The sequence below is a fragment of the Calidris pugnax genome, unplaced genomic scaffold, assembly GCF_001431845.1.
Source record: "Calidris pugnax isolate Ruff unplaced genomic scaffold, ASM143184v1 scaffold30, whole genome shotgun sequence".
Classification (NCBI taxonomy): Eukaryota; Metazoa; Chordata; class Aves; order Charadriiformes; family Scolopacidae; genus Calidris; species Calidris pugnax.
The window spans coordinates 167,001-181,589 of record NW_015090776.1 but is presented as its reverse complement, the minus strand read 5'-3'; the positions used below and the strand labels follow the sequence as shown (position 1 = coordinate 181,589).

The window sequence follows — 14,589 nt, the reverse complement described above, 5'->3', positions numbered from 1 at the left end:
GGGAGGTTTAGATTGGATATTAGGAAAAATTTCTTCAAGGAAAGGGTTATCCAGCATTGGAACAGGCTGCCCAGGGAAGTGGTTGAGGCACCATCCCTGGAGGTGTTCAAAAGACGGGTTGACATGGTCCTCAAGAATATGGTTTAGTGTTGTGGTTTTTTGGGTTTTTTTTTATTGCTTATTTCTTATTTATTTTTTTGTCAGAGTTAGGTTGATGGTTGGACTAGATGATCTTTAAGGTCCCTTCCAACCTAGACGATTCTATGATTCTATGATTAATAGACAGAAATGATGGAGTTCTCATAACAAGCAGAAAAGAGTGTCCTGCCTTTGGGTTATAATGATACGTATTCCTGTTCTCTGGATAAATTCTATGGTGATACAGAATCCTATTCAAACAATAATTTGGACAACTGTTAAATATAGCTGCTTAGGTTACATATATTGAAGTTCATCTAAAAAAAACAGTTAAAAATGAAGGAGCAGAGAGAACTTTGAACCAATTATATTGATTTCTCATGAATCTTGGAGGGCTATAAGGAAACAGTTCCTGTGCCAATCTTTGAAAAGAATAACTAGGACAATGCAGGTAATTATGGACTTGTCAGTTTGATATCAGTGAAGTGAAAAATGATGGAATAGCATTCAGCTTATCAAGAATTAAATGTGAGAAGTATGTTATAATGAATGCCTATGAGTTTACTGAAAATAGATCTTGACAAGCTAATACCAAAAAAAAAGGAAATTCAGGTTTCACAGGTGAAGGTGATTTTATTGAAATTCTGTAGATCGTGTAGTCTGCAATGCAAAAAAAACCCAGTGTAATTGCTGGATAAGTTAGAACATGACCAAGGTACACATTAAAGAATTAAAATCTGGCTAGCTGGCAGGTTACTAAACATCAGCACTGAATAAATGTATTTCAAACAAGGCGTCATGAAGATCACTTGTTCGATGTACTGTGATTAGTCACCTAAAAGAAAACAGAAAAATCACTTCTGATAAATATATCTTGATGACACAGAGAAAAATGGAGTGGTAAATAATGAGGTGTTAAAGGATGTATAGACAGATGAATCTTGTGTAGGAATAGAATGACTTGAGTAACTCAGTATTTTACAGCTGCTGCAGCTGCTTTTGCTTACTGTGACTTAAAGGTGACTACTTCTGCACTGGAAAGAACCTGTAGAAGTTCCATGAAGGTGATGAAAGGACTTGGGAAAGAAAAACTCTTTCTCATGAATGAGTATCTCAGTTTACTTTGTTTAATAAAGAGAAGATAAAGGAGTGAATCTGTCTGAAGTGGAAGCGCCTTAGAGGAATTAGCTGCTCAGCAGGCAGCTTCACAGAGACAGAGATTTCAGACCTTCCCATGTTTTTTGTAGTAAAAGTGGAGAATTCCACTTGTCTTCCAAAGCTGGGAACCTTCTGTGCTCCCAGGGCCTCTACTGTTCCTGCAGAGGTGGTTGCTGCAGATGTTGGTCCTCTCATTCCTCAGGTTTCTTGAAGTATCTAGATCAGAGGCCTGTCAGTGTGTACATCAAGTTGAGGACTGCTTGTCTCTTGAAGCTTTTTGTATTTATCTCCAGTTGAATGACCTCTGCCACTTTGCCACTTTCTCTTGATATGAACACATTCTGCATAGCATCTTTGCAGTCAGCTTTTAATTTACCACTTCAAACAGCTTTGTCTCATCAGCAGACTTTCATACTATGCTATTTTTATGTGTTCTGTATGATTTGTGAGTATTTTCAACAGCATCAGCCCTAGCACATCTTGCTGTAAGGTTGTGTGAGTGACCTCACCCTCATTCTGTAGGTGAGAACTGACTGTTTATTCCTGCCTTTTGCTTTCTGATCTTTAATCTAATTATTTGAGTGCATAAGAGGACTTTCTATAGCAGCTTAGTTCCCTAAAAAGCCATTGGGAAGGGATTTTGTTGAAGGCTTCCTAAAAATCCTCCTAGACTCTGTTGACTGCCTCATTCTTTTATGTGCTCATTGGTTCAAAGAAGGATTTGGGAAGCATTGCTTCCTGGAAGAGCAGCCATATCCAATCTTCAACATTGAATTATTCATAAGTTGACTGATTTTATTCTTGACAGTTTCTACCTACTTGCCAGTATGAACATCAGATGCAACGGCTTTGTGGATTTTTAGGCAGCTCCTTTTCCTTCATCCTTGCACTGTTTTCTTAGGTGGCTATGGCTCTGTTCTACAAATGACCTGTCTATGGCTGGGTCTAACTGGACCTTGAGTTTATGATTGATGTGGTGAGTTTTAGAGAGATACTGTTAAAAGCTAACTAACTTGCTTTTAAACTTGTCATTTCATAAGTAAAAAAATAAAAATCAGTGTTGAGAGGACTATCGTGGCTGTTTTATATTACTAGAATAACTTTTATCAGAGGTGCTGTGCACTCATGCCCTCCTTCTAATATGAAAGCAAGATATTTGAAGAATGGGATTATTGAATAAGGCTAGAAAAGGTCTGTCCTCAAGTTTGAGGGTAAAAATCTGAAGAGCATTTTCTTCATGCCCCACTGAAATGAGAGATGATCTGAGCTGTCAGATAAAAAGGAAAACCATTAAAAGCTCACTGCCTCATTTTAACGGGTCTGTCAGTTTTAGTTCTCTCTCTTAATCTCTTCTTCAGAACAGTAGGAAATCAGGAAAGATGGAAACTTTTTTGGTTGCAGAACATTTATGTGACAAAGTATCTAAAAATAAACCTTAAGGCTGACAATGGCAATAAGGAATGAAAGAGTTTCAGATTCTAGATTGGAGATTTCACTTGGGGGACATTGCATAAGCTAGATTTGCACAGAGCAAACATCTTTGGGAAGATAGTTCTGTTTCTTGCACTCTTTCTGTCTAAGTACTATGCGAATCCTAGCTGTATTTAAAGAACTCATTCTCTGTGTTACAATGCATAACAGAATAGTACTCTCGACCTACTTCCACGCGTGCATATGTAGTTAACAGCTCGATGCTCCAGGGAATCAAAGCACTTGGCAGAAATAGCCCTCTCAACTGTTTGGAGTGTATGCAGTGCAGAATTTAACGCGAGATGTTTTTTCTCTAATTTTTTTTGATTAAAGTAACTCCTATTTGACAACCAACCACTGTGACTTTAATAGGAGAAAGGTAGTATGTTGTAGGGAAATCAATCAGGTTAGCTCGGTGAGTGTTCTTACAGGACACACTGGAAAAATAGACACAACATTTCCCTGTTACTCTGAAAATGGTTGTATTACTTTTCAGAGATTCAAAGTTGATGTTAGTATTTTGCAGTAAACAAAGGCATTATGGAAGGATATGAATCACTTGTATCAAGACATATTTATTTATTTAACACTTATCTCCTTGGTTGATCAAATTTGTAATTTTTTCCTAATCTCAGTCATACTCACCTGAAGGTTTTATGCGCAGGATCAGTGTTATAGCTGGTTTACTGTGAAACAAAACACTCCGTTTTAGTCATCGTTCCAACGTCTGTCTGTTTGTTGGTACCCACATTAGTAGAGGGAATAATAAACTGTTTTCCTAGCAAAGCTAATACTGAATGGGCTCCAATATGGGGTTTTTTTTTTTGCCTTTCTTTGCTGTATAATAGAAACATGAAAATGTCTTTGAGTTGCTCTTCTGTGACCAGTAGCTTCTATATTGTGATTAGCTGCGAATGATGGATTTATTCTTCAGCTCATCCTTCAGCATGGCAGAACTGCTGCTTAGTGCTGTCCTATAAGCCGATTGTCTAACTTTCATCCTTTTTTTACATTTTCATTTCCATTTTGTTGCATCATCTTTTTTCGGATGATCACCCCTTTTCAGCATGCACCTATTCTTCCACACCTTTCAATCCTTAGTACCTCCTCAGATGTACAAATGGGAAGTTTCAGTATGTGTCCACTTTGGTTTAATTAGTTGTCAGTGAGCAGGTCTTTTTCTTTCCTATAGTAGTCTATTTGCCAATTCTAGAATAAACATAGGAGGATAAACAGAATCAATTAAGAATTATTTTTCATCTATTTTTAGTTGTTTATTTTCTTTGCTCCTGGGTTGAAGAGTAATTTTAGTAAATATTGTTGTCTTGTTTCCTGCAAAGGAGTTTTAATGTTATCTTCTTCCATTTACATATTAATAAGGTTCCTTCTCTGTGCATCTGTGCTCAGCAAGGAAGCAGTAGCACTGCTCTTGCATATGGGGTTTCTGCTGAGACTGTACTAGTGAAAAGGTCAGGATTTTGAATCTTGAATGCTAGAAAGAGAGGGAAGTCTTTAGTATGCTCAGAGGCCTGCCTGAATAAATGTAAAGATTTCTTCATTCTCTCGGCCCTTATAGCTCTGGGGGAGGCATATTGTATAACATACATGTGCCTCTCCCTGCTACTCAATAAATGAGTAACTCATTTCTAAAAATACAGTTTTCAGTTAACACAGAAATTCCTTCTATAATGTGATACATCCTAAATGCTGCAGTCATAGGAGTATTGCTGCTTTCAGACTGTTAGCCTTATAATAAATTTAGATATAGGGTTTTAAATTTTACTATCACTAAAATTATTCATCAATCAAGCGTGTCATAAAATACCTTGTTGCCCGAGAAGTCTGCATCAAAATACAGATGTTTTCTTGAGACGGTCTGTTTTTCAGACACCATGTAAGTCTTTTAACTCTACTAAACCAGACTTCAGCACAGATTCCCTGCGTAGTCTCTTATCATTTTGTTAGCGACACAAAGGTAAGTAACGAGAGCAGATCAGGCTTGTAATTCTCCCCCCAAAAAGTTGCCTTCAATTCCTGTAAGGTTTTCCTTTTTTCCGGGGACACAGATGCCGGATCTCTCTCTTCTGGCTGTCAACAAGCCTTGTGCCAGTGTGTGCCTGTCGCTTGTTTGGGGGAGTGAGTGGTGCCTGTGCCAGGAGACATTATTACTGACAAGAGAGATACCATCACTGCGGATGAGAGATGGAGATCTGTAGAGCCTCTGCTCATGCCTTTCCCTCTGCACTGCTCTGAAGGGAGGGGAGGGGGGGCAGGGAGAGGAACGAAAGCTCTGGCAAATGTAAGACCTTTGTATGAGGCAGACACTAAAGAAATACTATTTATGAGCTCTCTTTAGTTTCTGATATAATTATAATGTTTCATTTCTAATGTGAGTTACTCTGTGAAGGCAAGTTGGCAATGTGATTGTAAGCTCATTTTTGCGAGTTAGTTTTTCACATCTTGTTGTTTTAAGTACATTTGATCCTTCGGCAAATATAAGCAGGCATTTTCATGCTTATGATGATGCAAAATGATGAAAAACATTGCATTCTGGAATTTGAGACGTATACTCCCTACTCCTGCTTTTTAAAAACTATCGGGACTTATACACAGTAGTAGCAGAAATCTCAAATCTGGGGTTTTAAATTCAAATCAGCAACCTTTTCCATTCATCTTTCAAGTGCTACTTGCAATTTTTAGATCTGCGGAAGATCCTGATCTTGGGAGATTTTCCTGCAGAAATAATTTTAAAGAAGAATTTGTCCATCTCTGGCCTCTTCATTCACTTTCCTAGCAAGCAGGTGGTTCTCTGTCACTGACTTTGGAAGCACCAGAGTCTCCTCAAATAAAGTATTCACTTTCTAATGCTGTTGTACTAATAACTGCACAGTAGTTCTTCTCTTCAGAAGACAGATAACTATTAAAAAGATGTTTTAATTCTCTAGGTGAGATCTTCATTTAGTTAAAATGAATGAAAGTAGGCTTCAAGGCAGAATCTTCATTAAGTCCCATTTATGAGATGGAGAATATTTAAAATCTCAGTTAACTGGAGAGTTGTGATTGGAGGTTCCCCAAGAGCTTAAGAAAATAATAACTTAAAAGACTGCAAAATTGTTGAAGGTTGTCATGGGGAAAAATCCCATTCTCTTGAAATTACAAAGTTACAATGACTGCGATGGCAATAGGGATTTGGGGATTTTGCTTTGTTTTCGTATGTCATCTGGAAAGACAAAGTTAATGCTCAACAGTCCTTTAGAAGGATAAATCTTAAATAATTAATCTTAGATCTTTTCTTAGTAATATGATATTGTGGTGATATCTGTAGGCAGCACCCTTATTTTTGAGGATGTTTTGGTTAATTACATTATATTTCAGCAATATCAAGTCCCATAGGTCACTTAAAACTAAAAAAGTGTAATTGGAAAGGTAATATGCATAAAGCTTCAAAAATCTCTTTGCTTTGGGCAAATACAATGAAATCATATAGATTTAGAGACTTCATTAAAAAATAAATCTTTAGTTGCCAGGATTATGATGCTTTGACTTAACAACAGAATCTTTCTCAGTTTGATCTACTTCTCAAGCAAAACTGAACTTAGTGTCTATGTATTTAATAACAGCTGCTTGTGAAGGACCTAGTGGAAAGTAATTTCAAAAAGCAAACAGATGAAGCAGTTAATATTTTTTTTTCATAGTTGTTAGTTGCTTCAAAGATTTGTTAATGATGACGTTCTTTTAATGGGACCCTCAGACATTTTTGTCTTATATACTATGTATATCTGTGTCCACTAATTAATTTGAAATATTTGTTTAAACCAAATTATCCAGTACTCATTGATTTATAGTTCTGTGTATCACCTCTTTTTACAGATCTTTAAAATAAATTTTACAAATTTTACAAAATTTAATAAGCAAATTAATGGTTTACCAGTTTAGTGATTACCACCCCCTCAACCTCACCCAAGGTTTTGGGTGAATACTGTCTGTTTTTAATGAATTTTTAGTGTTTTTATTCCTTTTAATTTATCATCTCTTCTGATACTCAGTTGGAGACAGATCCTTCAACACATCCCTTGTTAGAAATGATTCCAGCAGGATGACAACCCCTGTGATTCTTCTGTAATAAAACAGACACAAGGAAAGTTCACGTGGATTTTCTGCTGTAGTAGAAAGTAGAGGCTTTGCCTTCCTGCTCTGGATGTGTTTGAAATGGATTTATTGCTGGTTTTAATGTGTTTAGGAAGTTGATTATGAGAACATTTCTTGGCCTTCCTTCATATTTTTATGTTTAATATGCAGAGTGAGGCTTTTTTTGCACCCTCCCCATTTTCCCGCTTTTGCCATAATTTTGACTTCTTGCGCAATCTCAAATGGAGTATTTGTTTATTTCTGGAAAATTTCTTAACTTTTTAATCTATGTCAGTTTTGAAGGCAGTTTATTTGCTCCAGTGTATTGATTTCTCAATATTTATTTTAAAACTTGTTTGACTTAATTTATTGGTTTTTATTTGCTCCAGTGTATTGATTTCTCAATAGTTATTTGAAAACTCATTTGAATTAATTTATTGTTGTTTTCAGCAAATTATTAGCCATTGTGCTAATAATGCTTTTTGCAACAGAGAATACACCCATGTGTTGATAAATCACTATTAATTTTTCATCCTGGAGTTGTTTATAGCAGAACAGAAGTGTTTTACTCTAATATGAAGAAATCACAGGTCAGATCTATAATTTGTAATTCTGCATATTTGTTTCTAAGTAGAGTTGAGCTTTCAAAAGCAGAAATAATACTTCTTTTAAGAATGCTACAGAAATAAAGTATTAGGCATCCATAAAATGATAGATTTGGGATACAAATAGATAAAGATGATGATGATGATTAACCAGTAGATGGTTCTCATTAGTCATATGCAATATTAATTTAAGTGTTGAAAGTAATTTCTGTTAATTCAGTACTTAGTAGCTAAAAAGTAATTTTAAATTCACTTTTTCCTTTTTTTCCAGTTTGAAGTTTTTTGGCTGCTTTCGTACACTTCTGCAGTTGATTTTGTAGGTAGAGCTGGTTTAAACTAGTAAGCAGATTGTAATGGCTCATTAGTTTAATGAGCCATTATGAGTTTAATGAGCCCCAATAATTTATGTGACTAGTCTTGTATTTGCTTGACTTGAAACTGAGCAGTGGATTGGGATTATTTTCCCTTGGATTCTAACTAATCCCATCTAACATACTTCAAAAGAATGATAAATAGTATTGACAAATGACAAAGAGCTGTAAATCACAGTTTTTCACAAAGCTACAAATGTATTGGGAAATGTATGGGTGACTTGATTATAAACAGTGACTTTTAAGGAATACTCAGGCTATATGCTTTACAGAAATCTCTTATAGAATCATTGCAGAATTCCTTGTAAATATTTCTTCCTTAGATTTTGCTCATCAGAATGAGAAAGGAAGGGGGGTTTAAAGACTTTAAATATATTTTGGCCTCGATTTTAACGTTTCTGGCCTGCTCATCAGAATGAGAAAGGAAGGGGGGTTTAAAGACTTTGGCCTCGATTTTAATGTTTCTAGTAGAAACTATTTGCAATAATGTTAATACTGTTGGCTGGAAGAGAGTCACATCTCTTTTTGAGTCCCAGTTCTTCTCCCCTTTTGAGCCACCTTTGAAATATTGCACAATAGATCCGCACGGGCCTGGTTTCCCCAGCACACCTGACATTGTTTATTCGCAGTCCCGCTGTGCTTCGTGCCTCTCAACTTGCAATCTCCATTTCCTTCAAGACTTAAAAAGGAGAAGATAAGCAGAGTGTTCCAGTTCAAAACGTTCTCATCTGTAAACAGTCTTGGAAGTGGTGTGGGGGCAAAGCGGATCTTCTGATTCATGTGTCTTGTTCCTCCCCATAGCTCTGACCTTGGGCTTTTGTTTTCCCTGGCTGGAACCTTAGTACCTTGCGTATTCTCTCAGGATGTGTCTCTCTCCGATGTCAGTCCTGGTGCTGCTTATACTTTCTCAAGTTTCCTCAAATTCTTAACATCCTCTGGCATCTCTTTAAAAACAGAATCTGTCATCTTCCCTGGGGAAAGTAAGGGGGAAGGCAAGGTTGGTTATTTTTGTTCTGTTTTTTTAAGAGAAAAAAAAAATAAATTAGTATGTCAGTCATACCATAGGAAAATGAGTCTTGTCCATTCTTCAGCATAACAAGGACATGGAAGAACTCTTTCTGATGAAATTTTCAGGCTAGAGTGGTTCTTCCAACACTCAGCCTTGGTTCCTATACTTGTATGATGTCAGACTTGTTTTTCCAAAAGCAAACAAGTGCTCTCCACACAACACAAACTGACCTGCTCCTTATATCGTATTTGTTACGTCGATAAAGTTACAACATTACTGACATCAGCAGAATTGTCCTTGATTTAGAAGAAGGAAATTGCATCCAACTCTTTTCATGCTGTTTGAAAAATAAAAATTTACAAATATGGCATCTATGGAAAAACTGAGGGTGACCTGTAGATGTTTTCTTAAGTGCCCTGAAAGCCTATGCAAGAATGGTTCCAGTTTCGCTCCCTTTATTATTTTAGACTGTATTTACTCATTCTGCATAGCTCAGTGATTATAATACGTTTTGATAATGCCTGTGTGCATTTTAAATATATGTTGGCTTTTGTTTTTTTCTAGGCATACTCTGTCTATGATGAAGACATTGGCTATTGCCAGGGACAGTCTTTCCTTGCAGCTGTGCTTCTACTTCATGTGAGTTAATTGCAAAATGAAAGCTTTGATATTTGAAACCAAAGCAGCTTTAAAATCAGTAGCACTGTAACATGCTATTTGACAGATATTTACTGTTGTTTATTTGTCTGTATGCATTTTCCTCTTGTTACTTTTTGGCAAATACTGACTAATGATTTCTATTTTTATGAATGCAGATCTCCTTTATCTTGGAGAAATCCGTTAAATTGTCAAGTACTTCCATGTCAAAACCTGAAACTGATTTATTACATATTAATCTTTTCTTTTAATTTAGTTGTCACCTAGGTGAACTCCCTTTGTGTTTATGGGGAATTTAATTTTGGGAGATATTCTCAGAGTAGCTAACCCGAGCAAGCAGTCTCATTAATTTTCAGTGAGACTTTTTCTCCTCGGGAGATTCACTTTTGAGTGAAAGCTGAATTTTAACCTTGATGTTTTAGCCTGTAACCAAAAACTATAAACTTTGATGTGTTGCTTCCTATATATACACGTGTGTATGTGAACTCCCTTTGTGTTTATGGGGAATTTAATTTTGGGAGATATTCTCAGAGCAGCTAACCCGAGCAAGCAGTCTCATTAATTTTCAGTGAGACTTTTTCTCCTCGGGAGATTCACTTTTGAGTGAAAGCTGAATTTTAACCTTGATGTTTTAGCCTGTAACCAAAAACTATAAACTTTGATGTGTTGCTTCCTATATATACACATATGTGTATGTATAAAGATAGATAAATAAACAATTTTTATATTTGCAAGATGTTTTAACTTCCATGTATCTGTGGAAAAGCAGCAGATTCAAGTAGCGTGGATATCGTAAAGAATATCGGAATAAGGCACCCAAAACCCTAATGACAACTCAGGCTCTTGCCTGCTTAATTAATAATTTATTAATCATGGTTGAAATACATTTCAGATTGTGATTTTGAGTCAGCTGTTGGTGATATATGTTACACATACACCTCCTAAAGCATCTAGAACTCAAATTCAGATTCTTTTAAGTTGTAATTCCTAGTGAGATCTATGACGCCTTGAGGACTTAAAGAGTTTAAGTTGTAATTCCTAGTGAGATCTATGATGCCTTGAGGACTTAAAAAGAATACACAGTGAAGGTGCTAGAGAGAAGCTTTAGATTCTTTAAGGATAAACCTGAATTAGTCACACTATTTCAATCCCACATATACTGCAAATTATCTTATCTAACAGTTATTTTGCAATTAACTTTTTACCCAAAGAAGGATTTTTAAGTTCCACTGGAATAATAAGCCATTTTCAATACCGGAGTTGTTTAGAAATGAGTGGGTGTCACATTCTTAACATTTGATTAATACTTCAGCTCCTCTCACTTGGTTGTATGCTGTCATTACTATAGAGAATCACCTCTGTTTCTAATGTTTTTGGAGTCAGAAGAAATTGCCCTGTACACAGGGAATACTAAATGGCAATTACCCTCATTTTAATGTGCCCTTTATAACATTTGCTTTCATAATAGGATATTAACTGAAATAATCAAAGAAAGGGGGGAAGGGAAGCAGTCTCAATGAGCTCATGTAAGTTGGGAGCTTCCCAGGATGTCCTCAAGCTCTTGTTTTTCTCAAATTCTCCAACCAATCTGTATGTGGTGAATGCTTGTAAGAACCTCTCTAACTCTTCTGTGCATGGATTTCTAGACCCCTTCCTTTCCCATTTTTTCTGGGACAGGATATCCTTTTATGTTCAGTGTAGATATGTTTCAGGGATGGTTGAGTAGCCTGAACCTCCATCCTGGCTTTTTGTGATTTTGCTGCTTTGATGAAATTCCCATCAAAGGTGAGCAGGTAACTTCTAATCACAGGGGGACAGTGTTGCCAACTCTAATCATTTTACTGTAAGTCTCACACTATTTGTACTTTTTTTCCTTGTTCTCTACCTCTCAGAGGCATTGCTATGTGAAAAAATTTAAAAAAATACTAATTTTTTGGCTTTTGTGATTTCAAAGAAAAGACAAAACAGGCCAAATACCTAAGTGCTAAAAATCAGAATGGAAGCACCAAAAAATACTTTGTTTAAATACAAAATGAAAACCTGATTTTTATTATTTTGAATTCTTGGGGTTGGTAATACTGGAGAACTTCCATCCACTGAGAGCGAGGACTTGGTGGCCTCCGCCTGTAAATGATTTGGGCCTATTATTCACCTCTGTTCCCTCTCCCTGTCTTGGAGGAGGAACAACTGTCAATGCACGTGTGTCTGAGCATGCAAGGTAGGTGTGCTTGTGCATGAGCATCTGTCATTTTATTAGAAATAATTGTTACCTTGCAAAAAAAAAAAAAAAAGAAATTTGCATTCATCTTACCGTAGAGCAGATTCAAGGCTTTTGGTCAGGATAAAACTATTTTTTCCCTTTACTTTGTCTGCAGCTTTTATCCACTGTCAGTGGGGAGCATTCCATCCAGATAAAATTGTGATAAAGAGCTTTGAGATTCCTAGGAGCCTGTTCCAGGCAAATCTAGCCTGGGCAGGTAGCTAGCAGCTGATCTGGCAGTTCTTTATGCTAACTAGTTACTTTCATATGTGCTGTCTGAAAATGAAAATGAAAGTGTCTGCCCGTGGCCCTGGAGACAGGCCACAATCATAGGCTGAACCATAAAAGATGAAACCCTAGAGGTAAATATCAAGAGACTAAAATTCTCTTTGAAGAAAATACTGAGCTTTTATCTATTGCTGATATTTGATAAGGGGTTGGCGAGAGGCTGAATGAGTGAATGTACGAAACGGTCAAGAGTTGTCGTTCTTGATACTCAATAATTGTTTTCATTTGTTACAATCTGGTGCCTGCAAAAGAAAGGTTGTTTTTAAATGTGATTGAAAACCTGATTCAAAGTCTGCGGTGGCTCCACTTGTGCCTTTCTTATTATTGTGATACCTGAAGGCATGGAGAGGGGGGAGATGTGTCTTACCTGTGGAGGTTTGATGACACAGGGCTTCCCACAAATTTGATGTTCAGTGGACTCAAGCCAACAAATGCAACTGTAGAGCAGCTCACACAGCTTATCCTTTAGTACTGCCTTCTAAAACTCTGTTGGATGACAAATCGTGGTCAAAATGAAAGAGAGATTATGGAGACAGCGCTTCTGTTAAAATCATGATGTTCATAGATGGGATCAGCCCTCCTGAGCTCAAGAGTAGGTTCTGAAGGCAAAATTTGTTGTTTCCATATTCATCATGGGAAACCTGACTTCAGGGAGTTTGATGTTCTGGGGTTTGGATGAAAGTAGATAAGCATCATTCTTGCTAAGGGTTGGTTATACCTTAGTTCTGAATTTTCCCTTTTTAACCATATCTCTCTTTCTTTCTTTTTTTTTTTTCTTTTTTTTCTTTTAAAAAATTGTTGTTTTGTAGCTGAGAGTTGTGTCCTGGTTGTTCGCATATCTATTTGGCAGAAAGAATATTGATGACAGTTGTGCTGCTGTAGGGATGTATACTTACATGAACCTATGATATGATCCAATGTTTTCTTCAAAGAAGGTCTTACAGAGACAAATCAAGGTGCTCATTAAGGAGAATAGTCCCCTTGAGATTTTAGTTGCTTAATTCTACATTCAGAGTGCTGAAAACTTTAATGTATCTCTAGTTCTGAATTCATCATGCATAAGATATTTAAGTGTGTGTATTTGTGTAAGACATTTCCAGCCTCAGCTCAGTTTTTAAAATTATGTTTGTGTGTTTTTCCAAACAGATGCCAGAGGAGCAGGCATTCTGTGTATTTGTGAAAATAATGTATGACTATGGCTTGAGGGAACTCTACAGAAATAACTTTGAAGATCTCCATTGCAAATTTTTCCAGCTGGAGAAGTTAATGCAGGTGGGGCCAGGGTAACAAATTCTTCTACTTTCATAAATGGGAACACTGGTATGAAGAAGAGATTAACACTTTGCTTCCATAAACTACTGGACAATAAAAAGCCTCTTCTTTTTAGAGGTGGGGTAGAACCAAGGCAGGGAAGTTCAATATCTGGGTCCAAACATTGTGAGTCAGAATTTTTTCTAATTTCTTTTGTCTTTCATATACCAATCTTGCTGCTAATCTATGTATCCAAGCACAGTAGGTATCTGGGTTTTTTCCTCTCTCTGTTTCCTTGCTCTCTCTTGCTTCCCTATATCGTGATGTTGCTTGGAGAGAAGGTTTCTATTCTATTAAGGCCAAAATATCTTTTGGACTGCCACCATCAGTGTCCTACTTTCTATGAATTATGTTGGTGGTTAAGAGGTCAGGCAAATCAGGACAACCTGATGCTTATGAAATGCGAATTGAGTGTAGGTCATTTTGTAGATTTGACTGTGTTTTCAGTACATTGCTCTTTTTTTTCAGATGGAATTATTTCATAGAGCAATTTAACATAAATAAACAGCTGCAAGTTTTAAACATATTTGTTCTGACTAATAAGGGATTACTAGCAGTCCATTAAGCCTTGACCTGTGTTTCTGCTAGCGTAGTGAAAGCTAGTTGCTGGAGTCAATTACCATAGATGACCATATATACCTCTGTGAAATATATTAAAACCAAACAAAACAGATCACAGTTAATTTAATGTTCTTTTTTTATCAGATGTCAAATTGTGTGTGTTTTCTACTAGATGGAGTAGAATTGCATACTAATGAATTTGATACTTCAGCATGTGGTCTTCCCAATATTTACATATGTTAACGAAGATTTTTACTTGATTAACTGAATAGGAATACCTCATCAGTGTACAGTAGAATTATCAGTGCTTATTTTGTGTTGCTTATATATGCTTCTACTTGAGGAAATTGTCTGTTGGGCACTTCATTGCTTTCATGCTCTGCAAGGTGATGTCCTTGTTCTAGTATCTATTGGGTTTTGTAGCAGAATCATTTATAGCAAGACACAGCAAAGGAATAGCTTAAAAATATACCGTATGCAAGAGACAGATTTCACAACTGCTCTGACTCTCAACTGTTGAAGATTTTGTAATTCCTCAGTATAATCTCAGTACATTATTTGATACTGTAATAGAAGCCACAGTGGATATCTTACTAAAAGCTGTAACCATGGACACTGACATTTATGAAGAAA

The 14,589-nt window shown here is 36.4% G+C and overlaps 1 protein-coding gene across 1 annotated transcript in view; it reads left to right on the top strand.

Annotated features, from left to right (window-relative positions):
• The window catches only part of LOC106890775 (rab GTPase-activating protein 1-like), a 273,774-nt gene that overhangs the window by 150,483 nt on the left and 108,702 nt on the right, over positions 1-14,589 (top strand). Inside the window, exons 16-17 of the mRNA XM_014946791.1 lie at positions 9,444-9,518; positions 13,231-13,356. Coding sequence (XP_014802277.1) covers positions 9,444-9,518; positions 13,231-13,356 — 201 coding nt within the window. The remainder of the gene's footprint in view (positions 1-9,443; positions 9,519-13,230; positions 13,357-14,589) is intronic.